The sequence below is a fragment of the Dunckerocampus dactyliophorus genome, chromosome 16, assembly GCF_027744805.1.
Source record: "Dunckerocampus dactyliophorus isolate RoL2022-P2 chromosome 16, RoL_Ddac_1.1, whole genome shotgun sequence".
Taxonomy (NCBI): Eukaryota; Metazoa; Chordata; class Actinopteri; order Syngnathiformes; family Syngnathidae; genus Dunckerocampus; species Dunckerocampus dactyliophorus.
Window position 1 is genome coordinate 13,368,280 of NC_072834.1, and position 27,970 is coordinate 13,396,249.

Genomic DNA, 27,970 nt, shown 5'->3' on the forward strand with positions numbered 1-27,970 from the left:
TATCATTAGGAATCCTATCATCCATTCATTTGCATAAATACTGTATATGTATTATATTAATACTATTATATTAATTAATTATACTTAGAAATAATTATTTATAATATAATTCAAATTAAATAATGAAAAATATATGAAAATTAATAGATTACATTAAAAGGAAAAATAATTGATTCATGTTATATTATTTATTCATATATTGTATATTAAATTTAAATGTGTACATTTTTTAAAATAATTGCATGATATATGCTGCAATTGGCTGGCGACCAGTCCAGGGTGTACCCCACCTCTCGCCCGAAGTCAGCTGGGATAGGCTCCAGCATACCCCTACGACCCTAATGAGGAGGAGCGGAAAATGGATGGATGGAGGCGTGATACGGTATGTGCATTTTTCCAACTTTAGGGACTCGCCATACCAGGGGTCGGCAACCCTTGGCTCTGGCGGCTCTTCAGGTGAGCTCAATTTTTTTTTTTTTAACACTTAAGTGGAGGAAATGTGGTTTTTGGAAAAGAGTTTGAAATATCCGACTCACCGCAAGTCCATGAATGCATCTAGACTGCGTTGTGACTCCTGATTAGATGAGCAAAGGAAGGGGGAGGTGTGTTACCCTCGCAATAAGCTGTCCATAACCATGAATACGTCCCTAAAAAGAAAAATATTGGAAGAAAAGATAGAGTTTAATTAATACATTATAGTGATCTAATTTATTTTATTTATTATGTATTGTGTCAAGTTCCAGCCAAGTTTTTCAAGAGAGATTATTACATGGCTGTTTGACGTGTGTGGTACAAGGCAGTGTGCTAGCATGAATTAACGAGTAAAATGTGCACATTAGCACTCAATAAGTCATCAAAACTCACCTTTATGCTTTCCCACATAGTATCAGCATTTGACACCAAATATGAGGTGAAAGAAAAATGGTAAAAATACAGTAGTAGTCTATCTGTGCGGCATTAGATAAAGTTAGCACACGCACAATGGACATGCGTCAAGTGAGGCGGATGTAACAGAGAGAATCCGGCCACTTTTCAAAATAAAACATTGAAAAAATGAAATAATGGAAATGATTTTTTCTTTCTGTGCGGCCCGGTACCAAATGACCCACGGCCCGGGGGTTGGGGACCACTGCACTAGACCACCGTGCGGCCGCATCAGAGCATCTATTCTCCAAATTGAAAAATAAACAGGAAATGATTCCAAAAATAAAAGAAATCCTGTACCTCTCTCTGCACAGACACTCAAGGACAGAACAAAGGATTGGCAACCAAAACCCCCAGTAGGCCAATTGATGACGTTCACCCAGTGCAAGCATATTTAATCGACATGTAAACTCTAATGGGCTTTTTATGTTAAAGTTGGCCAACCTCTTGTTTCAATTGTACACAAATAAGGGACCGACTCAAAAGGACCCACATAGTACAGTTTTGACTCTTCTGCAACGGGACACGTCATCGTCAGGATTGTGTGGGCGGAGCTTGTTGTTGTCGCAGCAAGAGTGAACCCTCTCCTGATTGGCTCAAACATTTCATCCACCCACATGCTGATGTTACTGGCAATGGTAATTGTTGACCTTTGACACCAAGCACATGAAAGAGCATAAAAGCAGAAAAAAATCAGTGAAATCATCCTGGATTTGTAAACTTGACCTTTTCTGCCTTTATTGGTGACGATGACGCCGGTGTTGGTGATGACGTGTGTGTGGCGAGGTTGTCGAGGTTATGGAGCAGTCAAAGCCTAAAAAGACATAAAGCGACCGTGATGATGATGATGACGAAGAGAAGAACAAAACAAAGCGACACAAATGTTTATGACCCTGGGGCCACACCCACACGCTCGTAAAGGTTAATCATTTTACAAGTGTACACACACACACACACACACACACACACACACACAATGATGTGTACAGTTGTCTAACAAGTTTATGATGTTGATGATGATGAAGATCTCAGTGTGGGAAAAATGACATCCTGTTACTTCCTGCATGAGAGGTCAGAGGTGAACTTGCACACCTTGTTCCTCATGTTATACGAAATCAGGGGTCGCCAACCCGTCGATCGTGAGCTACTGGTCGATCTTTGCCGGTCGATGGTGAGAACATTTGAAAATAATGTATTATCACATCAGTGCCCTCACGTCCGAGATCGATCAACAGGTGCGCAATTTGTCCACTGAACACGCCGTACGCCTCGCCGCTTTCCAGGCAGCAACCCGCAGGCCCCAGCAAGGAGCCCAGTCCTCAAAATCTAGTATATAGACCCCTCCCCACACAATTTGTCATTGCATCACTGCAGAAACCAAATTAAAACTTACAAAACAATTTTCTCTGCAGATATATATATATATGCCCCCCTTGTGTGTGTGGGGGGGGGGGTCACAGGTTCACGCCGAAGGCCAGGGATCTTGGTTGTGTTGGTGACCATTGTACTAAATGACATGCACTGCAGTATGGCAACATACTGTATACTGTATAAAGTATTGTGTACTATTGTATTGTACTATTAGTACAATTTGCAGGGGTGCCATAAAAGAAGGAAAGGTTAGGACAATTCCAAGGGCCCATGACTGACAGAAGTCATTTTGCTATCTGGTTGTGGTTTATTTTTAATATAGTCAGAAAACAATCTCTATTTGGTAGTAACAGTTAAATATCCACATTGACCAAAAGTAAACGTCCACATTGACTGACCACCCCCGCTGTAGGTACATGAAATGGTTTGGTCCACTACTACCTTCACTGTAGCTGCTGCTGTCAGTCGGCAGTAGTGGCAGAGCAGAGTGAAGCTATACTGCCAGTGCCTGCTAGAATAATGTCTGGGAGGAAAGGAGGAAAGAGAGAAAGGTGAGAGAAGAAAGGCAAACAAAAAGGGTTTCAATATATTATTCGGTAGCCTAGCCAGTCTATGTGTGGTGGAAATGAACCTGTTAGCTTAATGTCCACAATGAAATAAGCTAGCAGTGTTAGCATGTTGTGTTAGCCTACATCGCACTCCTTTTTAACCAACATTTAATCAGCGCAGGTAAATGTTTAGCATTCATTATTAAATCATTTGTCCCTCCCCCATTTACCAGACTTAACAACAAATGAGTCAGCGGCAGCTCTGTCTCCCCATAACTTTACCCACCCACCTCCCTGTGAAAAAGGTGAGCAACACTGTGTTGACATGACATGTCATTGCAGGGAGTCTGCGGGAATTACAAAAAAAGAAAAAGGATTTTTGTGATGACAGAAATTCTAGCACAAATTATTTTTCCACATCATGATTCCATTCCAAACAAGAACACGTCTTTCTCTTTTCTGTGCGTTTTAAAGATCTAAAAACAGATAAAAAGCAACAGCTTGGTAGTGCACGTAATGTGATACACCTGTGCCGCCTACAAAGATCGCTATTAAAACACATGGTTTTATATACTGTACATGCTGTGACCATGTAGCAACAGGTACATTCATGATAACATGTAATACTTTCAGTATTTTGCTTATTTCGGCCATTCTAAGCATTACCGGAACTTCCTTGCTCTGCGCATTGCTTTCACATAGCAACCTTGTAGAAACGAGCGCCTACACCTAGCGTTAACTTTTCCAAACTCAGAAATAAAAACACAGCAGCAGTGGCCGCATCTCCAATATGTAGCCTTATCTTTTGGTAGTTTCTGAGGCGTGAGCGTGACGCTGAACACGCTACGGGGGAGTCCGTGGTGAAGCTAGTCACTAGCTGGCTAATAGCTAGCCGTTTTTTTCTGGCAAAGTGTCAGTATGCCAGTAATGTAGTTTGATCGGTGTAAAAATGTTGATAATAATCATAACAACAACAATGACGCTGTAGCTTGGTTAATATGCACGTCACATTATATGTAAATGGAGCGTTGTTGGCGCTTTTTGGAGACTTTATAGGAGAAATAAGTACATGTCCCACACGTGCAGTGAGCTGGCTCTTTTTGTCTGTTTTTCTATCTTTAAAACACACAGAAAAGACATAAGGATTGTGTTGTTTGTGTATTATGGGCAAAACTCTTTTAAAAACGTGCAGTTTTCCTTTAAGTCTTTAATTAATGTTAAAAACACTTTGGAATTTTACAATTAAAATTACAGTGAGACTGTAAAAGATGGCTGTGCTAAAGGCATCAAATAGTGAATCGCATACTACTTGTATATGCAGACTGTTGTATAGATAACTCACTAGCAGTGGCATAGACACAGCCTAACCGTCCCCCTACCAAGCCAGAAGCTAGACAGCCAGCCACGTCCCGGGATTGAAAAATGCTCGTTGATATTGGCACGCAAATATTTCCCCCAGAGATTGCAACCACCACCCTCAGGCCACATTTGGTGCTATGGTTCCCTTCACTAAAGGTGGTCAGCATCATAGAGCTCACGGTCCCATGGGAGGATACCACCGAAGAGGCCTACGAGAGACAGAAACTGCGCTACACAGACCTGGCAGCAGATGCACAACAAGAATGGAAGGCTAAGGTCTATCCTATAGTAGGATGCAAAGGTTTTGTGACTTCCTCTACCATCAGGCCCATGAAAGATCTTGGCATTCACGGACAGGCCACTGACTTTTTTTTTTTTTTTTTTTTAAATGGGACCCAGAATTCCTGGCGGGGCTCCTGATAATTTGTACCGGTATGTAAAACAAAATGAGATGTACGGTAAAAGCAAGACAGTGTTGATTTAAAAAAAAAAAAAAAAAGCGTTGTCCCCCCCCTGCTGGCTGCCAGAAGGAACGCAGCTGTCCTCGCGGTAGCGGTTATATACATTTAATATAACATGATGTTGTATGTCAATGTGGAATGTATTATTTTTATTCAAAATATACCCTTCCAAATATTGAATTTGGCTGATTTTGACATTGCAATTCATCTAAAATGGGCAGACTACAGCTCATGCAAAGGGCATCCTGTCCAGCAGGCGTCCCCGTCATCGGAGGCCGGGCGGTTTTTAACAAAGCGTAGAAGAAGACGTGAAGGCGGTACTGAGGAAAGTCAGAAAATGTCAGCCCCCAAAAGCATCCCCAAAGATGCGCAGGTAACTTTTTAAACGAATACGTTCGCGTCTCTGTGTTTACAAAGTGGCACTGAGTTCATGTTTGGCAGCATTACGGCAAAGTTCTGCACTTGTGCTCATTTTTAAAACACTAGCTTGCTCGCGTCGTAAGCTAGCGTGTTAGCATGCGCATTGACAATAGGAAGAAGCTGGCTAGCGGCGTTAGCTTTGCCCCTAACTACTGACTTTTAAAGGAGACGTCTAATTCTTCTCATGTTTATAATTATTGGAATGACAGTACACATTAGACAGTTAGTGTGACGCTAACATAGAAGATAAAAGTGCCCATACTTCAGTGACAAAGAAGCGACGTTCCAAGTGGCCATTTATTTGCTAATTTGTATGTTTGTAGTGAACGATTACTGTTCAGTGGGGCAAAGTATATGAAATCTTGAAGAGTTTTAAATTCGATTGAAAGAGTGTTTTGGGCCTGCAGGTGATGATGCAGATCCTGAAGGACATGGGTGTCGCGGAGTACGAGCCTCGCGTCATCAACCAGATGTTGGAGTTCACTTACAGTAAGTTGTTGTCCTGACATACTGTAGTGTGTCACATGACCCCCCACCGTCATGACTCGTTCTTGACAGGGTATGTTACAACCATCATTGAGGATGCCAAGATCTACGCCACACATGCCAAGAAGTCCAGTGTGGACGCAGACGACATCAAGCTGGCCATCCAGTGCCGAATGGACCAGTCTTTCACCTCACCGCCACCGCGAGACGTGAGTGTCTGCTTTGTCTCTTGAAGTCAGTGGATGTCACTGATGACTTGTTCTGTGTTCAGTTCCTGCTTGAAGTGGCCAGGCAGAAGAACCAGACACCCCTCCCCCTCATCAAACCATACACGGGACCCCGACTTCCCCCAGACCGCTACTGTCTGACCGCACCCAACTACCGACTCAAGTTCCTTCCGAAGAAGGTGACAGCACTTCTCTTTTTACTCGTCCTCACTTGCTGGTCCCTCTCACCTTTATTGCTTCCCCGAGCAGGTGGCATCATCAGCCGGCAGGATCTCTGCACCTCGATTGAACGTAGGCGCCGTCGCCAGCAGACCAACCACACCCACACTCGGTGAGTCACTCACACACAGTCTTTACGGGTCTGGAGCTCCAGAGGTACTTGTGGCACACACTGACTGGACCGGCATGGTCTTCACAGGAAACGCAACTGTTCAGGCAGTTGGCACCAAGGTCGGACCCCCGGTGTCGCTAACGGGTCAGAGGTTCACTGTGCAGATTCCCCCTCCCTCGCAGAGCAGTGTCAGCAAAAGCAGTAAGCTTTGTGAAAAAAATAAATACCCAAACTATTCCAGTTGTGCACTTTAACTCCTCCCCCCCCCCCCCCCCCCCCCTTTCTGGTTATCTCAGCTACACTGACCACACCCACCACCTCCAACGTGCTCATCAACCAGTCTCTGATTGGCTCCAAGAACATCCTCATCACTACCAACATGACAGCTCAAAACACCAGCAGTGAGACGCTCAAGAGGAAGCACGAAGATGACGACGACTACGACACTATGTGACACCCCCCCATCACAGGAACATTTCCACCTCCTGTCAGCAGCAGACCACACAAGCACATTTGTTTATTTCACCTTTAATCATAAAAACAAAGTGAAATAAAAAACAATTAAATGATTACGAGCATGGAAAGCATCAAAGCAATCTTCCTGTTGGCAAAGTTAGCTCACATGCACGACCAAACGAATCACGACGACCACGACGATTCACAGCACTGCTCAGAAAAAAAGCCGACATGCTCCGCCTCTTTTCTTCCACCGCAGGAACACGAGAACATGTCCCGTCATGCGTCATGTCTCAGGTCGGCGGCGAGGTGACGTTGGTGGCTTCAAAATGAGACATCAAGTTCATGTTTTTCTTCTGGGGTGGGGATTAATTGGCATTTATTATTAACAGTGAATGAAGACTGGAAGAAGGCACCGGTTCAGGTCCACTCGCCGCCGACTGACAAGAAGTGAGGAGGGAGTTAAAAGGACACCTTTCGCAGCGACACCACTTACCATGTGAGCGCTAACGTGAAAATAACGCTGGAATGTTGCGAGTGTGCTGCCACCTGCAGTCTAACCACCACCGCAGGAAACGCTTAACATTCAAAAGGATTTCAAAATAAAAGCAACAGATGTTTGTGTTGGCTTCATTGTTTCCTCACAAGCGCTGCCCAGCAAATCAAAACAACTAACGAGAAGATGGCAGCAAAAATGGCAGCTGCGTGACAAAAGCGAGGAAGGAGCGCTGTGAGGCTGCTCCCAAACATGGCAGCATCTGTCCCTCCACCCGGGAATGTGATGTGTGTGCGTGTGTGTGTGTGTGTGTGCGCAAGTGTGCATGTGTGCGTGTTGGCGCTCCTAGCAGTCCTCGTCTTTGTCGTCCACAACACCTTTGAGTCGCAGGCGAGCAAAGTCCTCGAAGACGAAATCGTCATCCTGGGAGACGCTGCTGAAGGACAATAAGGCTACATCAGGTCACCGTGACTCCCAAACTTCCTGTTACCGCCACTGTGGAAAACATACTTACTTTGTGTCAAATTCTATCAGGTTGGTGTCGATGGGGGGGTCCGTTTCTGGCACGGCTGGCGCCAACACAGAAGAACGTTACATGATTGTTTTCATGGAAACGTTAAAGCGGGTGTGCTGTCAGCACTACTCACCTGACTGGGGGCGTGATGCAGGGGGGTCAGCTGGTTTGGGGTGCATGAGGATGAAGGGCAGCTCCACTGACACATCTCTATGGCGACGACACCAAACAGGTAGTCAGCAGCTTGCAAATGGCAGGAAGTAGCGTCATACGTACCCTCCACGTGAAACCACCAGCTTGACTTTGACTCTGTAGGACACCAGGATGCCTAGGACCTCTTTGTTGGTGACGTCCTTGACGCTGCAACAGAGAACACGCCGTCATATGATGCATCACATGATAGACATACGAGGGGCACGTGCACGTTACATGGTGGACGAGGCCAGGTTTGTGTCTTCATGTTTGAGTTTGCCATCCAGAGCTAGTCCTCTCTTCTCACGGTTCTTGTCCAGCGTGGGCGTCAGCGTGTACACTTTACAGAAGGTGGAGCTCGACGACACCTGGTCACTGCCGCACAACACACCCGTCAGGTACGTCCGGTCTGGGGCCGTCCCCTCACACTAACACACAAAAGCGACTTACTCTGCCTCCAGCTGGGCCACAGGACATTTGTACTGAGCCGTGCTGAACAAGCAGATGTCAGCATACTGACGCACTGCAGAGACAAGGTCACACGGGTCAGGACAAAGTCACATGGATCAAGGTCAAACAGGTGTGCCGTGCGGGGTCCGACCTGAGATCTTCACCCTCTTGACCGTCTTGGTGGAGTTATTGGTCACGTGCACGTTGACGCTGATGGGTTCGCCATGGTAGTACAGCTGATGAACACACACACACACACACACACACATCAGCGTGCATGTACAGTGCCCGACTTGGGTGAGGAGCGTGCACGTACCTCCTTGTCCAGCGACGCCTCCAAGTGCAGCGATCTGTCTGACATGAGGAAGCTGCGAGTGGTCTCCACCATGGGCTGAGGACCCGGTTTCTCTGGGGCATACTGAACCTTCCGGATCACCAGACGCACTGAGGTCCTAAGCACATGCACGCGCACAAGGTGAGCAAATGTGACAAGAGTTCAAGGCCAAGGCTATAAGAGGTCACCTCTTGTGGATCTTCTCCTCCATGGACTTGGCGCAGAATGCTCGGATTTCAAAGTCCACGCCGCATGCCTGCGCATGCAGACACAGACAGAGACACATGCATGCGCTTTGACCTTATAAAGTAGACCTGATGCTGACAGAGGTGTGTACCTTGCCTGTGTCCTCAGGTCCAGGCTGCAAGGTGACTGAACACGGAAGATTCTGAGGGATCTGCAACAGGAAGTTAAACACTTTTGTGACTCCTCCCCTTTACACGCACTTACACTCACACAATCAAACCAGACACACACACACACACACACAGACACTGTAACACATGCAAACGCACAGGCACTTACAGTCAAAACAGACACACACTTAAGACACTAACACAGTCAAACACACTCTTTCACATGCACACACATACAAACACTCGCATGCAAACGCAGATACGCACACATTTACACAGGCAAACAGACACACCGACGCACTCTGTCACACCGTCAAACACGCACAACAAACTCTCTCACATGCACAGGCATACAAACAACACGCACACAAGCAAGTAACCTGTAACTAGTCAGTGACATCAAGTGGAGCAAGTGTGCACGATGTCAGCGTGCACCTGTACTCACAGTGAAGTAGAAGGGGTGTGCGTTTTGTCCTAGCTTCTTCAGGAGACGTTCTTGCAGGCGACTGTTAGCTTTGCGTTCTTCGGGGACGGGCGGGTAGGCCTGAAACAGGAAGTGACATCATCACGAGTGCCACGGTGGAGAAGGAAGAGGGGGGTGGTGCGAGGCTGACCTGGAAGGTGGAGATGTAGAGGTCCTTGCGGAAGGACAGTCCCAAAACATCCAAATCCTCACGTCCGTACCGGAATGCACAAGTCAGCGTGACAAAGACTACAGGGAAGAACAAGAACAAGAATGAGACTGAAGAAGAGGAAAAGAACGTTGGCATCCTACCTTTCCTGTCCTTTAGGTACTCAGGGTCCACCAGGATGACGCCATCTGTCCACAGGGAGACAACGTGTTGATGACAAGTGGCAGACAGGTGTGAGACACACTGGTCATGTGACTCACCTACTGGATCCACGTGGTCCAGGTGGTCTACAAAATCCCTTTTCCCTAGGTAGACCGTCACCTGCGAGCACCAACCATCATTTTGAGCAGAACCTTCTAGAACCCCTTACCTTGACACGCTCTTGTCACCTCAACTCACCTTACAGTTGGGACTGGACTTCTTGAAGACTCTACAAGACAACCACAAACATGTGTCAGCTGACAGGAAGCAGCAATATTAACAGCGTTTAAGCATCACGTTTCCTTCCTCACAGTGTCCAAACAGGAAGTAAGCTGCGTGTCACAGCAGAAGTGCATGCAGAAAAAGTGCAGGTGAGGAGCGTGGCTGTGTCTAAATTGGCGCATTTCCGCACTTACACTTAGTCTTTTGAGTGCATAAGAAGTAGTGCACTGTCAGTACCCGGATGTTGTACTCAAAAGGCTTAAAATGGTGAGTGCGTAGCTACCACCTTTAATAGCCGCCATCTTGGCTACATAGCGGAAGGGGAGGGGCTGCCAAATGAAAAGTGATGGCTTAATCGCCACCTCATTTGAAGCAGGGAGTACTCGCAAGCGAGGAAAAAGTCATACATTCCTTTTTAACTACTGTATACTGGAAAGTGGGACAGAAAAGCTGTAACTAAGTAATAAGTATTTTTTAATTTGGACAGCACTACACTGTCAAAGTACGACAGTTGTGTTTAAATTTGCACACTTCTACACGCACTCATAGCATTTTGAGTGCATAAGTGCGTTCCAATGAGACTGACGGCAAAATGCAGTACACTGTTAGTACCAGGATGTTGAAATGGCCCAAATGGTGAGTGGGTAGCAACAGAAGGCTAGCAGAAGGGGAGGGATTAACTCGAGTGGTTGCAATTCACCATTAAAAAGGAGAGAAGACGAAGAGGAAGCTGGTAAATATTGCGATCGTCATTTCCGGTAAGTGCACAATGACAGCAGTGGATTTGGGACAGCATTATACTGTCAAAATTCATACCCTCAGGATGTACAGAGTGTACACAGTATACTTATGGGAGTCTAAGTGCAGACACAGTATACTTAATGAAGTGTACCAACAGAAGTATCTATTTGAGACATTTTGCATCAAACAATATATTGTGTACTTTATTGTAATTGTCCATTCAATCATATCTTTATTTACAAGCTAGAACACTTTAACTTTGTGTACGACTTTTCAGGAACATTACTTTGTAAAAGATTAACATTGTTTTAACAGTAGTTTACAAGGCATTGTTTAATTTTGGTGATGTGAACTGATGCACCTGTCACACCCTTTCAGGGTGGAGCAGGTGAATTATTCCAATGAGAGTCAATACACACTAAAAGGTGAAAAACAAACAAGGAGGCAAGCAAACCTACTTTTCCACCTTATTAATAATATCTCTATAAAAGGCAATCAACTTTCACAGACGTAGAGAAGCATAATCTTTCACACCACGACGGTCTACGTTTGATGTTCGATAATACATTAACTGATAAACTCAAAGCACGACAAGTAACCTTCAGTGAATTTAAAATGCTGCGCTAAAATGTACGGTGCATATCTGTTTACTACCACCGTTGGTGTTTTATCCTCGAGAAATTCGGCATAAAATCCAAGATAATGAAAATATTTCTTCGTAAGTGGAGAAGCAGAGGCGCACCTCGGCTAGCAGTTAGCTAACCCCACCCTGCTGTGCTCGTTCTGTCTCCAAACATCGAGTACATCCGTCATGTTAACAGCGACACAAATGTGCTCAACAAACGTAGTTTTTACTCTCTTAAAACGACAAAGTACATAAATGTTGAGGCGACAGCTTGACGAACGTCCGCTTAGGCCAGCAGCGGCGCAGCTAGCGTTAGCAAAGTGCGTGATGCTAACTTGCGTGGAGCCACTAGTTTACCTTGTGCCCGCCTTGTCGCCCATCTCCTCGGCTGGCGGACGTCAAGAAGAACCGGAAGAGATGAGCCCGGACTCGGCTATTTCCTTTGGGTCGAGAGAATTTGTCCCTGTGGTTCTGCTTACCCTTCCATACGCAACTGGGTACCGCTAAGCGGGTATGCTAATTTCCTTTAGCGCCGCCTCAGAACCTCCGACTTCCGCAAAGGCAGGCTCTGTTGTGCGTGCGTGCAGCGGCTGCAGATCACGTCACAAAAAATTTGTGTTTTCACCGTCAATGCACGACGAGTGTGTAGTTGTCACTAGTCGATTTGGTTTTAATGTTTTATTTCCAAAAAAGGTCATTTGATCACAAACTGACATCACATTCCATCCATGCACAAGTCCGCTTCTTGAATTTACAGGTGGAGCCAGCGGAGGGCGCTGTGGAGGATGCGCAGGGACCTGGACTTAAATGCGGATGGTGTAGGAGTCCGAGTGCGTGACGTATCGGACCCAGCGCTGGGCGGGGCCTGGCTGGACGGGTGACAGGCGCAGGAAGCGGATGTGAAGGCCGGTGGCGGTGACCTTGGGCAGCTCAAAGCTCAGACCCACAGGGCCGACCTCCATCATGGAGGCGGAGCTTAGGGCGGGAACTTCCAGCTGAGTGGAGAGACACAGACTTTTTTTTAGATATAATGTGTGCGTGTGCGTGTGCGATCATGTACGTGGCAACCTTGAACAGGGCCGAAAGCTGCGTTCCTCCCGCGAAGCGCGGAATCTTCCAGAACACAGCTCGGCTCTGTGGCCTCAGCTCGGCGTTCTGGTCCGGACTGCTGAGCTCCTGTGACAAACTGAAGCGACAACATTTGACAGGCCACGTGACCCACAGGACACACCCCTTTAGAATGGAAGTAGTATCATCCCAATGAGGCAGGGATAGGTGGGGCTAAGGGGCGTGGCTTTTCCACAGGAGACATCACTGGACACGATGGCTAAAGCTAATGCTAACTGTCATGCACTGATGATGCGTTTTGATCATGTGGCTTCATTCGTCTATAAGACTGCTGAATGTGTTGCCATAGCAACAGTTTGATTGAGAGGACCACAGTCTTGTAGCTATAAGATTCTCAGAAAAACTCGTTTTTGCTCTGTTTCCATGGCAACAGGACTTGCTTTTTACATTTTAGCATGAACACAAAAGAGCAAAGTCAACAGACTTTGACAAATCAAAATGGTTTCTGTACCAAAAACTAATAATAAACAATAAAATGTCTTACCTGACGCAGCCTTTGGGTACCCGTACAGTGGCGCTGACGTTAACGGCGGCACTGCAGGCATAAGACAATAATGTCATGGACATCGGTCAATCTGCTGTGTGTGTGTGTGCGAACAAAAAGTGTGAACCGAAAGTGACCTTTTAGGCGGCAGGTCGCAGCGTAGCTTCAAGTACATCAGCAGCCTGCGAGGAAGTCACATGACAAACTTCCTGTTATCATGCTAATAATGACATCCTCATCACCCCAACCACACCAGTACTTGACGGACAGGTGACGCGGTGTCTGCGACCCAGCAGGTTACCTGCCACCGCTGTCCTTCTCGATGGTGGGAAAAAGGCGGAAGGGCGGGGCGGAGGGAAGATGGTCAGCCAACTGGTACTGCATGACGCTTTGCTTCAGCAAGACGACAAGTGGACACGTGAACACACCGACTGAGGATTACATGCCAGCGTGGGCAGGGCCTAACCTCTCCCTGGCTCGGGCTCAGTCGGAGTATCCGGTGACTGTCAAACTCCTCAAGTCGGACCGCCTGATGGAAGCTGCATTCATCAACTCGGACCGCCGTACCGTAACCTGGCGAGGGAAGCAGCATGCAGTCACTTCTTGTCAGCTTTTATTCTAAAAGCCAGTAGGTGAGCTGACCTCTGAACTGCGACGCGCCGACACTCAAGTCCTCGTTTAGGCCGATGCGGATCTCTGTCAGAGAACACAAGGTGGTCGTTAACTGTCACCTCCTGCTGGACATCACAAGTATTGCAGCAAAAATCTTGTCCCGTCTCATCTCACCATGCCCACAAGTCACAAATAGTCCCGTCTCGCCAGGTCACGGCACGTCTCGTCTCGTCGCATCATGTCTCATCACGTCACGTTATGTCCGGTGTTGCCAACTTTGTCACTAAATAAGGCGACCGTCCAAACACTTTTGACGACATATTTTCTCAAACGTGAATAGCGATAAATCTAGCAACTTGGGCGTCATGAGACACTTTTCTAGTATTTGGAAACTTAAAAGTGAAAGCATATATTTTTTTGCAGTTTCTGTTCTCACCAGTTGTCGGTGCTGCTGAGAGGTCGGCCCCACCCCAAAGCAGTCACAAGCGGTCAGCTCCTGTGACACTGAGAGCATAGTGGAGCTCTACTACACCCCTGCACATCCAAAGTGCAAATTAATCACGCATGAGCGAGACTCGATGCCGCCGGGGTGGATCTCGCCCTAATTTACAGAGTGAGATCTAAAACGTAAATGTTTCTTAATCTTCATTAAATTACTATTCATTACACTCAAGCCTCGTTCGCACTTGGTCACTTACCTGTCAGTGTGTCAGACATGTTATGGGAGAATGTTGTGTGATAATAAAAACAAGTAGGCCTAACTGCAAGATAAAGGGTAGAGGCTAGAGGCGAGTCCGGATGTAATTATTACGCTGCCTAGACTTCGACAGGCGCTGGCAGTGATAAAATATTAAAGTGACTTTATTTTGATGAAGTGATGGCCAATTTTAAATCAACAAACCAAGAATCAAGTTTATTTGTAGTTCTAAACAAAATTAATGTGTTTTTACTCCTTTTTTTTGTCTCTCGTACGAGGTTATGCTTTTTTCCTACATCATCTATTACAACATAATATGCAAATAATATGCAAATTAGTCAGTGGCGTCATCTAGCGACATCTACGACAGCCAATAGCTAATTTTCTTACTGAAGAGTTGGCAACAGTGGTCATGTCACGTCCTGTCTCACCAGAGCAACTGGGCAGGAAGCATTTGACCTTGACCTCGCCCTGCACGTCCGCCTTCATCAGCACGCCCTGCAGACAAAGTGCACATGCTTAGTGCACGCACACAGCATGCCTGCACTGCACTGTCAATGATACTCACATTGGTACCGATCACCACCGCCATCCTCTCAATGACGTCCACAAATATCTCGCTCTTTCCTCCCTACGTACACACACACACACACACACACACACACACACACACACACACACACACACACACACAAGTGGACATTTCATCCCTGAAGGGAGGTCAGGTGGTGCAGTACCTGGATTGGTCTTGTGGCAGCAGAACTTGGCGCCACTTTGCTCTGCTGGGTGTCGGCTCCAAACTGCAAAGAGACGAGGACACCGCAGTCAGTGGGGTCACGTGGATCATATGGACGTACATGCTAGTGGCGGCGCACCAGTCCCACGTTGCCGAGGTCAAAGAGGCTGAAGGGTCGCGGAGAGACTGCCTCCGTCTGGATGAAGTTCTTCAGGACGTCAGATGACGTCGACTGGACGTAACCGTAATCCTGCGCGGCCAGGAGACGTTCTACACAACACTGGACAGTACGGACGAGTGTGACAACGTCTGCAAGGACTCACCACCATCTCGTCTAGAAGTTCGTAGATGAGTGCAAAGTTCATCTGCACCGACTTCTCAGACAGCCCTCCGCAGTAATCTTTGACCAGAGCACCGAACCTGACAAAAATTCCTGTCTCTTTTACGATGCCATGGCAACACATCATAAAGATCCACACTACCTGTTCAGGAACTCAATGACAGCGAAGGGGGAGGAGTCGGCTGTTGTCATGGCAACCAAGTAGAGTCCTCCCTGCCGGACGTGGACATAGTGGACTTGTTTGTGTCTCTGCATGACAAGGACGAGAAGGGCGATGCGTTCAAGGTCTAACGTCCTTGAACACTCACAACCTCCCAAGGTTAGCGTCTAGGTGAGGTTACCATAACAACTGGAGGCTGGTCTCCAGTCAGCGCTGTCACTTTCTCATAAAAAACATTGGCGGCGTCATTTCCTGCGTCTCCTCGGACTGAGGGAGGTCAAGGTCACAACTCTGTTAGTCACATCTGTTTACTAGGGATGCTCCGATCGACTGGCCACCGATGAATATTGGCCAATTTCCATGGAAAAGCACGTGATGGGTATTCCTTTCAACGCCGAACACAAAGGCTGATCACCCCTGGCGAGTGGTATTGCAGCCTGCAGCCTTTTGTGGCGCCTGTGTACAGTGTAGTATCTTGCGCTAACATCTTGGAGAAGCGTCCCCCGCCCACCTTCCTTAACACTGCGCGGGTGTGCCAAAGCCAAACAAACATGTCTGCCGTGTGGAAGTTACATCCCATTTGTGAGAGTGGTAGAAAATCACGACACATTTGACTGAGTACTGTGAGTTTGAGAGGCTCACAGTGCAGCATCAGTTAAATGGCAGCTCATGCAACCAACGCTCGTATATGACAGTCAGAAGGCTAAGCAAATAACCGGAAAAATAATTGAATAAAGAGGGCTAGATGACCAGCCTTTCTCAGTAGTGGAAGACACCAGGTTTCTAGACTGGTCTCTCACTTGGAGCCCTGCCACGTGCTTCCTGGAAGTCCTGTAAAGCTCCACCAGACAATGTACTCTCACATCCAAAGTCTCTTTAAAGAAGTTGTCTCATCCTCTGTAAGTTTCACAAGTGATATATGTTCTCTTGAAAAAGTAAGTAAAATGTTTTTGTGTAAATTAAGGGGATTTTATGGTTACTTTTTTCAGATCATACAGCCAATAGCAGGGGTGCAGCCAGGAATTCTGGGCCCCGTGAAAAACAAAACACGTTGGGTCCCCTTTTTATTTTTAAATAATTACCTATTTTTTTGGGCACCATGGTAGTCAGGGGGGCTTGGATTGTCCTAACTGTTCCCCGATATACAGCACCCCTGGCCAATGGCACTCATGATAAATAACTGGAAAACTTTACAGTTAATCCATGTGAGCGGTATCAGTATCGGCTGATTTCACTCATGGATGATGGGTAAGGTCGAAGCATCCCTACTTTTGACATCTTATGTGTTGTCCTGTGTTTTACAACAAAGAAGGATACAGTCTTTGTAGATGAGTCGGTCCCCTTTGGAGGACAAGACGAAGACCTGTGAGATCATGCTGCTAAAACACAGAAATACATGTGATCACAACCTGAATTAATATCTGAGATCACCGGACTGTCTGCTTCACTTACCGACAATAGGCGTGTGCACACAAGACTGTAAATCAATTTAAACTCATATTGGATTGGCTTCCTTGTCATTTAATTTCCCAAGTAGTGCCGTAATAACAACGAAAAGTAGCTAGCTTAGCATCTTAGCAACTGTCGAGGATGATTTTCCCAGCAACATCCGAACAAATTAGAAATCGACAAACTAAGCCATTTCTACACATTAAACTATGGAAGAGAATAATTTCATGTTCAAAACGTAACGTGGCTGTTGTTTACAAATCGGTCCAGTGTATGACGACCAGCTGCACAACGCCCCCTGGTGTGCCGGCGGAAATCGGACAGTGTAGGTTTTTACACAATTCGTGCCACCAAATACGAATTGTATCTCGCCATGTCGCATTATATTACATACATTTATGTTAGCGTTACGTTAGTAACTTTCTGTATGCTCGTAGACACGTCTTTTAGTTTAAAAACAGGAAGTGATGACAAAGACCTCCAAGAAAGTAGTAGAAACAGGAAAGAAGATTATTACTAGAATGAGGATTGGGCATACATACGTACCTAAATAGTTCACTAAAACTGATAGGAAAAATACAAAAATACTGTGATGAAATAGAAAACATAGAGCATGTATTAATTAATTGTAGTAAATATAATAATGAAAGAGAAAAAATGAAGAAGAAATTGGAAAAAGAAAATATTTGATTGGTAGTTGAGGATATTCTTCGGTTAAATTCAAAGCATGTAAGGTTTAGGGAAATACAGAAGTACTTAAAAAAGACAGGTTTAGTCAAAAGGATTTAGGTTTTATTTCATTATTATTATTATTGATTTTATTATATTATTTTGTAATAATTTGTTCGTTTTTTAAAAATTATTCTGGTGGGTTTAGCGTCTCAATCCATACTCCTTACCAGAAGGTGGCGGTAATGCACACCATAAAAATTGCTTGCCAAAAAAAAGAAGAAGAAGAAGACGAAGAAGACCTCCAAGCAGCAGGGGGCGGCACAGTCAGGGGTTCTCTCGAAGTTATTTACATCAGTGTCGACCCAGCTACTTCACTATGAAGTAAGTTTAGATATTATATATTCATTTACAATATAATTTACTACATGTAAAATGCTCAATGTACATTATTCCCATGTGTTTACCCTGTGCTGTGTTGTTCGTCAGCGTGTACTAGCTAGTGCTAACAGCTAACGGGGGCAACGAGTGTATACATTAGCTGTTATGATAAATAATCAAATGACCTGTTTGTGTAACATTTTCTTACTTTCATCACAGCCTAAGCTATCAGTCTATTGCTACACAGTCGCTGTTGTTTTCTGTACAAATGAGAAAATGCTGACTCAAACACAGGAAGTGAGCATATTTTCTAAATGACAAAATATAAACGCATTAAACTGCGAATGGCTGGTGACCAGTCCAGGGTGTATCCCTCCTCTCACCCTAAGACAGCCGGGATAGGCTCCAGCATACCCGCGACCCTAGTGAGAACAAGTGGTATAGAAAATTAATGGATGGATAAACACATGAATTATTGTTTAATTGTCGACATGTTGAACACATGCTGTGGATGAATTATCAGTAATAGACATGGAGAAGAGGTAAGATTCAGTACAGTAAGCTCTTCTTTTTCAGACTTCTTTTTGTGCAAGCATGCCCATGTTCTTCATTGTAACTTGTTCGTCATGTCCGAATCAAATAAACCATATGTATTTTTCACTCGCGATTATAGCTATAGCTAAAAATGAAATGTTTTCTCTTTTTTTTGGTGTTGGCATCAAAACATGGTGATGGTTGACAGGAAAGAATGAAGCTTGTGTTTGTTTTGCTCCTCAGTCCGCTGACCAAAGTGAAGCTGATCAATGAGCTGAACGAAAGAGAGGCTCATTTGGGAATCAAGGAGACCGCTTCATGGCACAGCGAGTACAAAGACAGCGCCTGGATATTTGTAGGTGAGGAGGAGGAGGAGGAAAATGTAAGCAACACATTGTGCAGCGTGACGAAGGCTCACAGTCTTGTTTCCCCATCAGGTGGTTTTCCATACGAGCTGTCTGAAGGCGACATCATCTGCGTCTTCTCTCAGTAGGTTGCTCTTGATGTTCATTTTGAATATGAAATACTGTATTTGTACATGTCCTTGTTGTAGAGGAGTATGACCGTGTCATCATGTCAGAGCACATGAACACAAACACGCAGCAGTGACACTTTATGATCACTTAAGCTGACATGACAATGAACTTGTCAGGTACGGCGAGATCGTCAACATCAATCTGGTGCGGGACAAGAAGACGGGGAAGTCCAAAGGCTTCTGCTTCTTGTGCTACGAGGACCAGAGAAGTACCATCCTGGCGGTGGACAACTTTAATGGCATCAAGGTGATACCACGCAAGTATTAGCGCTGCTTGGAAAACACAACTTTGTTTGCTAACAGCCGCTCAACTTTCAGATCAAAGGTCGCACCATCCGTGTGGACCACGTCAAAGACTACCGTCCCCCCAAAGACACAGAGGACATGGATGACGTCACCCGAAGATTGAGGGAGGAAGGCTGCGCTCCCAAAGTGGGCCACTCTCCTGCCGCCTCCTCCTGTGAGGAAGACGAGCAGCACCTCGTCCCTGTGAAGAAGACCAAAAAAGGTGAGGTCACTTCCTGTTTATGTGTGCATGTGATGTCACAATGGATCTTAATTGCTGCTTCCTCCCTCCGCAGACAAGAAGGAGAAGAAGAAAAAGAAGGAGAAGAAGAAAGAGAGACAATCTTCTCCTCGTCCTCCCACCGTCAGAGTAAAAGAGGAGAAGGAGGACTCCGCCTATGACAAGTACAACCAGAGGAGGGCGTCAGCGGCACCAGAACACAACGGGCAGAGAGCCAAGGAGGACAGGCGAGCAAGAGACGAGGACAGGGGGGATGAGGACAGACGAAGAAGAGGCGATGAGGATGACAGAAGAAGAAGAAGAAGAGAAGATGAGGACAGAAAAAGAAGAGGAGAGGACAACAGGGACAATGATAGAAGACGGGATGTGGACAGACACAGACGGTGACAGTGACCACACCAGTGTGACATGTGAACATTCATCATTGCTTTCTGGAATCTTTTACTTTCATTTTCAAGCATGTTGTCTTTTAATGTTGTACAACTCCCGCATGTTTAATAGAAACTAAACCAGATTAAAGTCATTGGCACGCAGTCACAATTATTTTCCTCACACATCATTCTAATGTGTCACCTTCAATACCGTTACCATCATCACCACGCATCCACAGTCACATGAGGAGAGCCTATCCCAGCTGGCAGAGGTCCAGAGGTGGGGTGACCCTGGCTTTACCAGCTGTCAATGATTGACAGGTCACGTTCATTGTTTGTGTGATTGACAGTCAATCACAGAAACAATGAATGTGACTCAGCGCACTTATGTCACTACTTTGTTTTAAATAGTTCCTTTTCTCAGCTCTTTACAACATGGCTGTTCCTCTGAGCATCTCCCCCCAATTAACCTTCACTTATCTTCTCTATCAGCTCGTTTCCAAACGTCCTCAGTGAAATTAGCCTGATGTTGCATCGTGTGTGCATCAGACGGGGCTGAAGAAGTGGGCCCTTTCCCCTCCACTCCTGTGCGTTCTTCGATCCAGCAGTGTCGAACGCGAACGTAATTGATGTAGTACCCGTTAACACTGTTCAACCTTAGCGCACTTGGAGAAAGACGTGAGTGGAAAAAGAAAGAAAGCAGGTCAAAGAAGAGAATGAAAGTAAAGACTTTGTCCCCGGTGTGACAATTCGTTTAACATTAATCCGTTAATCTCCTCTTTTCAAAGTTTACTATTTAGGATTAATTCACCCCCCTGAACGACTGAAGAAGATGAGGAATACGATGACTCTTTGATGAAGGTTACCTCGTGTGCTGGGCGCGTTCTTGTGAATATTCGGAGGTTTCGCACAGCAATGCAATCTATTTGTGGCGGTGCTCGTGTTTGCAATTTGCACAATTGGCCATGACACGTGTATGTCATTTTTATGGACACTGTGGCAGACAAAAGCTTGAAAAGCAAAACAAATGAACTGTCGCTTCTTTTTGTGTTATTTTTATGTCACAAGCAAGACGGAGCCCCTTGTGAATGCTTTTATGTTAGAGCTTTTATGTTAAAAGTTTTCAAAATGAAGTTTCCGGTCAGACCAAAGTGAGTCCCTAGATTTGAAAAACAGGATCTAGCTGGGGTCTGAATACTACAAAAAGTCGCTAAGTTGGCAACACTGATCCTTCCTGCTGCGTCTTCTATCTCTGGCGGAGCAGGTGCGTATGAGGTGTGTTAAGAAGCAAGAGTTACGATGCCATCTGCTGTGCAGAGTTGTAACAACAAGCTATATTCACAGTCCCCTTATAATGTGTTTAGAAGATGCGTAGATGTCATCGGGCCCGTCAAAAGGTCCCAACAGTTTTTGGTTGGTGTTTTCTTTTGAATGAAGTGCTGGTGTATTTTTTTTTTTTTTAATTCTCGAAGTCTTGCGTTTGTATGAAGGTTGGGCGAGTGGAGCCGGATGTCCCATTCTTAAGCACGTGGGACTCATGACCCCTAATGCGTCAGCGTCTCATCCTCTCAGAGCAGCTCATCCCGCCAGCTCGCTTGTCAGCGCAGGATGAAGATGAAGACGGTGTGCAGCTGCTCCGTTTTCTTTCTTCTCTTCTTTGTGCCAGGTAAGATGTGTCTCCTTTTTTACGACGGTACACCCCGAGTGTGACATGAGACTCCCATCATGCGACTTTTATTCTGGAAGGATTGGTCTCAAAGACTCTCACTTCTTTGTTGACTTCTCCACTGGGAGACAAAAACGAGGACCGTAGCTTTACTAATCTTGGAGATTCTTCAGCATGACTGAAATGAAGTGACCCATATGTATACTTGATTTCTTCTGGCTAATAAGGTGGTCCACAAAGATATCAGTCGTAGAGTCGAGGTCGTGCATGTCTTCTACAGGTCCTCCATTTAGTATGTTCTGGTGACTTCACGCGAGCTTCTGTCGTCCATGTGCACATGTCCATTTTTGTCCATGAGATGTTACGACAGGGAGTGAACGGCGCTGCTGTCGTATTTTATCTGAAGGTCCTTGAAGTGAGCACACTTCCTTGTATGTGCAACAGGAGACGAGGACGCTCAATGTGTTTGTGTGAGAACATCTGGGTGCACGCTGGAGACCAAATGATTGATTCGTCTTCCTGAACGTCCCTTCACTACGGGGACGTCTCGCTCTGTCCAAAATAAACAAAATCAAATCATATCCCAACATGATAGAACACCAAGAAAGCTACTGACATCGAAGATTGTCCGTACCCTCTTTCAAGTTCGTGATAGCGTGCTTGTTAACGAGTGACTGACATCACTTCCTGTCTGCGCAGCGTGCCAGTCAGCTCACGGCCGTTACGCTCAGAAGCTTCTGAGCGACTTGTTTTCCAACTACACCAACGCCTTGCGGCCGGTGGCGGACACGGATCACGTCATCAACGTGACGTTGCAGGTCACACTCTCGCAGATCATTGACATGGTGACCACCACGCACGCCACACCACGCTCCATCTGGGCGGGGGTCTAACGTTCAGGGTTAATGTCTGTGCCCACTTCTCCAGGACGAGAGGAACCAGATTCTCACCACCTACCTATGGGTCCGCCAGGTATGGATGGATGCCTTCCTCACCTGGAAGAAGGATGACTACGACGGCCTGGACACCATCCGCATCCCGAGCAGCTATGTGTGGCGGCCCGACATTGTACTGTACAACAGGTTAGCATGGGGTTAGACTAACGTTCACACCTTCGGGTTGTCTGAGTGGACAAAACACTTCTTTGTAATTCCTCATTCTTCTGGTCTCTACATCACAGCGCAGATGACGAGTTCTCCAGCTCCATGGAGACCAACGTGGTCCTCCGAAACGATGGTCAGGTCATGTGGGACCAGCCAGCCATCACCAAGAGCTCGTGCTCAGTGGACGTGGCCTTCTTCCCCTTTGACGTGCAGCAGTGTCACCTGACCTTCGGCTCCTGGACTCACAACGGCAACCAGATGGACTTGTTCAACGCCTTGGATAGCGCCGACTTGGCGGACTTCATCCCCAATGTGGAATGGGAGGTGAGCACCTGCCCTGTTGAGGAGTTTGGCATTGAGCTTCAGCCCTCAAACGATTGTACTTCTCTCAGATTCTTGGCATGCCCGCGAAGAAGAACGTCATCCTGTATGGTTGCTGCTCAGATCCTTACCCGGACATCACCTTCACCCTTCACCTCAAAAGGAGGGCCTCCTTCTACATCTTTAACCTCCTCATTCCCTGCATGATGATCTCCTTTCTGGCTCCGCTGGGCTTCTACCTGCCTGCTGACTCTGGAGAGAAAGTATCATTGGGGGTCACGGTCCTACTGGCCCTCACCGTCTTCCAGCTGCTGGTGGCTGAAAGTATGCCTCCCTCAGAGAGCGTCCCGCTGATTGGTGAGTGCCACATTTTCAACTTTCAGAAACTCTAAGCGAATGGAGAGTCTACTTCTCCGATTTGAGTAGGTCTGCCAGAAAACACGGATTGGGAACTTGTTTTGAAAGACAATCTTATCCGTCAAGTCAAACACACGGCACACTCGCTCACACCACAGTACATTCATGCATGTAATAGAGAAGTCAGAAGAAAAGTTCATTCATTCATGCAACTGAAATCGCCAAGAAAGCTTGCATTTTAAGGAGAAAATTTAAGGTAAATGGGACTCTAAATTGTCCATAGGTATGAATGTGAGTGTGAATGGTTGTTTGTCTATATGTGCCCTACCATTGGCTGGCGACCAGTCCAGGGTGTACCCCGCCTGTCGCCCAAAGTCAGCTGGGATAGGCTCCAGCATGCCCCCACGACCCTAATGAGGAGAAGCGGCATAGAAAATGGATGGATGGATGGATGGATGGATGGATGGATGGATGGATGGATGGATGGAACACCACCTGCAAAATCTACATCAAGTTAAATGGCGGACCGGAGGAAGCCAAAGTGTTCTCAAAGACATCAAGGAACTGAACAAATATTAAGGATGACATCATATTGACTACAAGGAAATAAAAGACACGACTCACAAAGACTTGGTGCAGCGGAAAGTCAACAACCATCAACACTAACACTTAGCAGGATTACTATTGCAGTATCAGCGGGGTAAATAACCTGTCTCACTACGGTCTAGCACTCTGGGCTAGTAGAGGTATTTTGGGGTAGTAGAGGTATTTTGGGCTAGTAGAGGTATTTCATTAGTGCTGATCACCCCATCCTTGGCCAAGCGGTTCCTCCTGGAACACGGTCTGTTATTAGTCTTCTTGATGCTTTCAGACTTGGTCATGTATAGCACATACTGTACCTCTATCGCACTGCTCGAGTGCACTCTCAGCACAAGGGCTAGCAACCCTTGTACAAATAATCAACTTGCAAGGAAACCTAAACTCAGGAGAATGGTACGTGTGGCTGGATGACTCGTTGTGTTCTAGGTAAATCACTAGGCTTACGAGAGCACTTGTGGTTTATGAGCTGGCTGGGCGCGATCCGTAAACTCTTGTCCTGGTAGGGTGTAATTCTTCACATAGCTTTCCAGCCATGCATGCCCTCTCTGCTGTTGTTTTTCTATTCAATACATTAAGTGTCATTTTTTTTCACCCTAGTGCTCAAATATTTATTCTCAGTGTTTTTGATTCACTTGTTTTATTTAATGTCTCCACTTACTCATGATTTATTCCTATTATTAACAGTTTATTGCTATTTCCTCACTTCTTTTACATTTGAATTTGATTTTCTCTTCCTTTTATATTCCTCAAAAGAGCACAAGGTTTTTAATTTATTTTAATTTACTTCTTGATATTTTTTTTTAACTCTTTGCTTTCTTCTCGCATAGGAAGTGTGGAAATGTAAGTAAGTAAAATATTGTCAACGTGTAAAAGACATGGTGTGAATGAATGATGAGTAATAAGATATGGAAAAGGGGTAGAATTAAATCTGATCTGCTTCTTCCTCCTCCTCCTCCTCCATGTTGAATTGTGCAAATCAACCACATCAATACAACTTGTGAAGCGTGACTGAAACAAATATACCATACCAATTGGTTCTCCCGCAGGCTGATCAACCTTGTTTAGAAATGAGATTGCATGTTGTGCAGCCCTAGCTTGGAGTAGTCATTCTTCGCCACATTGCGCTTTGAATTTTGTGGCTTATGAATGTTTTTCAAAAATATATTAATTAATAACGCTATTTCATGGTTGAATAGTATAAAAAAAATGCATATTCAAACAAATATTATGTTTTTATTGCCTAAATTAAGCATTTTGAAGCATAAAAATATCTAAATGAACTAAAATGGAAATTAAGCATTAAGAAGATGCATTCAAATTGTGATATGTAGTAATCTACACTGGTCACTAGGTGTCAGTAATGTTACTTTAATGCTCGGTGAAACATACAAGTGCAAGACTTCATTGGCTTTTATTGTTGGGTTCAATTATCTCACAACAGACACAATAATAATAATAACATAATAATCCTAATCATAATAATAACACGGGGGACTGTTGTGGGCGTAACCCATGCCAAGCTAAAACTACTTCCTGTCCTCCACACTTGAGGGCTCTAATAATGCTAAAAAAAACACATTTCGAAGGTCATATACGGGTTTTCTATGCTCTAACCACGAAAATATTCCATTTATGAATGAGGAATCTTACTTCGCTTACTATGGTCGGTTCTGGAACCAATGAACTGCGATAACAGTGGACAGAAGAAGTCCAATAAATCTAACAAGAAACTGAATCGAAATCCTAACCGATGTGTGCATTTCTGTTTGGCAGGAAAGTACTACATCGCTACCATGACGATGGTTACCGCATCGACAGCACTCACCATCTTCATCATGAACATTCACCACTGTGGGCCAGAAGCACGTCCGGTCCCAGCTTGGGCCGAGCGCTTCATCCTTAAATACCTGGCACGCATGTGCTTTGTCCGTGAGGTGGGAGACAACTGCTTCACCGGGGCGTGCTCCCAGAAGCAGCCGCTGTCGGGGGAGGAATCGGCAGAGCCCTCCACCAATGGAAACAACTGCAACGGGAAGGCGTGGGGGCGGGCGGAGGCGTATGATTTGGGGACATCTCTCAAGCAAGGGCAGGAGCTCCCAGACAAGAATGATTGGAATGAGGATCTCTTTGTCACCGTCGACCACTCGGAAGGGGGCGCAGCTGCTGGGAAAAGTGAAGGGCGGGGGGAGGAGTCAAAGAGCACCTGTGAAGGAGATGTGTTGGTCGAGAAAAAGAAGGGAATGGGAGATGGAGCTGTGTGCACGGAGAACCGGAAGGAGGCAGTGCTGAAAAACCAGTGTGCGTGCCAACATCAAGGATTGCACAGGAACGTCGAGTACATCGCAAATTCCTACCAGGACCAGAGAGCGGCCCAACTACGCATTGGAGAATGGAGGAAGGTCGCCAAGGTTATGGATCGCTTCTTCATGTGGCTCTTTTTCATCATGGTCTTCTTCATGAGCATCCTCATCCTGGGAAAAGCCATCTGAGGGGAGTCACTCACTGCACGCACAAGTCATCTTGTCCTCAAGTGAACTGTGGACACTTTGTGTGGAGCACACCCATGATGCGGAAGACCTCCCCACTGCGCCACTTCACCATCGCTCCACTCGCCATCACTGCTTTGTCACAAGTTCAGCTTCAATGAAGATTTCAAGCAAATGATTTTGTTTTACACTTCAGCAAAGTTGATCATCCGTGTGCAACACACCAGCCTTCACACACTCTGTCGACTAAACTCAATAAAAATGTCTTCATACTTACAAAAAGGACTTGTTACTGATTCTTCCCCAAAGGAAAAGTCCAGGACCAAGATACAAATCCTCAACCAAAGTCTACTTGCAAGTTACATGATCCACTGTGCTTTCTTTCATGCTCAATTATTCATCATCATCCGTTCCGAGTACGAGAGAGGGTCAACAAGTCAATCGACTTTATTTAAACTAATCAGTTATTCATGGATCTTTTTACACCTTCATTGTTCATACTCATCAAACACAAGGTACCATGAACGCACAACAACACTCACCATGGCTTTTTACAGAGCAACAAAAGGACCGACAACTTGTGGTTGCATGCCAGGTCAGCAGCTGATTATCATACCGTTGCTACATCGCGGTTTTTGAAAAAAGAATTAATACATTTTTCATGGTTGAAAAAAAAAATGAAGCACATTCCATTTATTCTTGGCTGAAATGAAGCATTTTCGAGCATAAAAGTAGCTAAATTAAAATACAAATACAAGGCAGAAGAAGCATTCTAATTGTGAATGTAGTATTCCACATTGGCCACGAGGTGTCAAATTTAAACAGGCATTTATTGTAGGTTTAAATGATCTTACAATAGGCTTAAAAATAATAACATAATCATAATAACACGGGTTACTGTTGGGGCCATAACCTACGACAAGCTAAAACTCAACTCTGAACCTCCGACGTCACTTCCTGTCCTCTACGCATCTGTTTGCCCACCACTAAGGTCCCTCAGGGAACACATTTACAGTGGCACAAACAAGCAGGAGTATTATTTACATCTTAAATAGCTTATTTACTCTTATTATATCCATTATATTAGGTAAAACAAGTGTAAAGCCATTTAAAACCGCCGTTACAATATATTAATGAGACAATAGCCACCGCAGGAACTCAGCTGTACAGAAAAAAGCAACAAGGAACTGCTGACGTGTGAGTCTGTTATTTTATTTATGTCTAATAAGTCATATTTTCTGTGATTATATTTACTATATTGGGTAATACAAATGTAAAGGTGACTATAGGGGTGTTATTTCATGTCTAGAGGGCTCTAATAATGTTAAAAAACATATTTACAAGATCTTAAACAGGATTTCTATGCCTTAACTATGAAAAATATTCCATCCATCTTCTATGCCGCTTATCCTCACCAGAGTCACGGGTATGCTGCAGCCTATCCCAGCTGACTTTGGGCAAGAGGCAGG

The 27,970-nt window shown here is 45.4% G+C and overlaps 5 protein-coding genes across 9 annotated transcripts; 3 read left to right on the forward strand and 2 right to left on the reverse strand.

Moving 5' to 3' along the window:
• The first annotated feature begins 2,729 nt into the window (after positions 1-2,729).
• On the forward strand, positions 2,730-6,697 carry taf9 (TAF9 RNA polymerase II, TATA box binding protein (TBP)-associated factor). 2 transcript variants are annotated; one of them, XM_054755394.1, is made up of 9 exons: positions 2,788-2,846; positions 3,077-3,148; positions 4,885-5,036; positions 5,491-5,572; positions 5,642-5,778; positions 5,841-5,975; positions 6,046-6,127; positions 6,215-6,328; positions 6,424-6,697. In XM_054755394.1, the coding sequence occupies exons 3-9, from the start codon at positions 5,001-5,003 to the stop codon at positions 6,579-6,581; spliced, it is 744 nt and encodes a 247-aa protein (XP_054611369.1). In that variant the 5' UTR covers positions 2,788-2,846; positions 3,077-3,148; positions 4,885-5,000; the 3' UTR covers positions 6,582-6,697. The 2 variants fall into 2 exon arrangements, with proteins under 2 accessions (XP_054611368.1, XP_054611369.1); XM_054755393.1 differs by lacking the exon at positions 4,885-5,036 and having other exon boundaries at positions 2,730-2,846.
• LOC129169206 (arrestin red cell) lies at positions 6,640-11,913 on the reverse strand. 2 transcript variants are annotated; one of them, XM_054755391.1, is made up of 16 exons: positions 11,704-11,913; positions 9,957-9,987; positions 9,818-9,878; positions 9,701-9,745; positions 9,540-9,637; positions 9,371-9,469; positions 8,907-8,966; positions 8,758-8,825; positions 8,552-8,687; positions 8,387-8,471; positions 8,236-8,308; positions 8,023-8,160; positions 7,870-7,953; positions 7,727-7,803; positions 7,594-7,648; positions 6,640-7,512 (listed from the first exon to the last, which is right to left on the reverse strand). In XM_054755391.1, the coding sequence occupies exons 1-16, from the start codon at positions 11,724-11,726 to the stop codon at positions 7,425-7,427; spliced, it is 1,221 nt and encodes a 406-aa protein (XP_054611366.1). In that variant the 5' UTR covers positions 11,727-11,913; the 3' UTR covers positions 6,640-7,424. The 2 variants fall into 2 exon arrangements, with proteins under 2 accessions (XP_054611366.1, XP_054611365.1); XM_054755390.1 differs by having other exon boundaries at positions 6,640-7,515; positions 11,704-11,909.
• Positions 11,914-12,121: 208 nt separating this feature from the next.
• ap4m1 (adaptor related protein complex 4 subunit mu 1) lies at positions 12,122-17,250 on the reverse strand. 2 transcript variants are annotated; one of them, XM_054755389.1, is made up of 16 exons: positions 16,956-17,250; positions 16,821-16,879; positions 15,685-15,770; positions 15,486-15,592; positions 15,327-15,423; positions 15,143-15,253; positions 15,005-15,067; positions 14,836-14,898; positions 14,699-14,765; positions 13,601-13,654; positions 13,425-13,531; positions 13,260-13,351; positions 13,096-13,140; positions 12,959-13,009; positions 12,415-12,532; positions 12,122-12,341 (listed from the first exon to the last, which is right to left on the reverse strand). In XM_054755389.1, exons 2-16 carry the CDS (start codon positions 16,876-16,878, stop codon positions 12,150-12,152), a joined length of 1,311 nt encoding a protein of 436 aa, XP_054611364.1. In that variant the 5' UTR covers position 16,879; positions 16,956-17,250; the 3' UTR covers positions 12,122-12,149. The 2 variants fall into 2 exon arrangements, with proteins under 2 accessions (XP_054611364.1, XP_054611363.1); XM_054755388.1 differs by having other exon boundaries at positions 16,821-16,882.
• Positions 17,251-17,862: 612 nt separating this feature from the next.
• rbmx2 (RNA binding motif protein X-linked 2) lies at positions 17,863-20,130 on the forward strand. The gene is made up of 6 exons (XM_054755626.1): positions 17,863-18,005; positions 18,780-18,895; positions 18,974-19,025; positions 19,189-19,318; positions 19,390-19,579; positions 19,653-20,130. Exons 1-6 carry the CDS (start codon positions 18,001-18,003, stop codon positions 19,982-19,984), a joined length of 825 nt encoding a protein of 274 aa, XP_054611601.1. The 5' UTR covers positions 17,863-18,000; the 3' UTR covers positions 19,985-20,130.
• Positions 20,131-21,433: 1,303 nt separating this feature from the next.
• LOC129169309 (neuronal acetylcholine receptor subunit alpha-10) lies at positions 21,434-26,772 on the forward strand. 2 transcript variants are annotated; one of them, XM_054755621.1, is made up of 6 exons: positions 21,434-21,634; positions 22,334-22,452; positions 22,562-22,716; positions 22,815-23,061; positions 23,130-23,415; positions 25,789-26,772. In XM_054755621.1, exons 1-6 carry the CDS (start codon positions 21,577-21,579, stop codon positions 26,502-26,504), a joined length of 1,581 nt encoding a protein of 526 aa, XP_054611596.1. In that variant the 5' UTR covers positions 21,434-21,576; the 3' UTR covers positions 26,505-26,772. The 2 variants fall into 2 exon arrangements, with proteins under 2 accessions (XP_054611596.1, XP_054611595.1); XM_054755620.1 differs by having other exon boundaries at positions 21,436-21,634; positions 22,334-22,479.
• Positions 26,773-27,970: the final 1,198 nt, after the last annotated feature.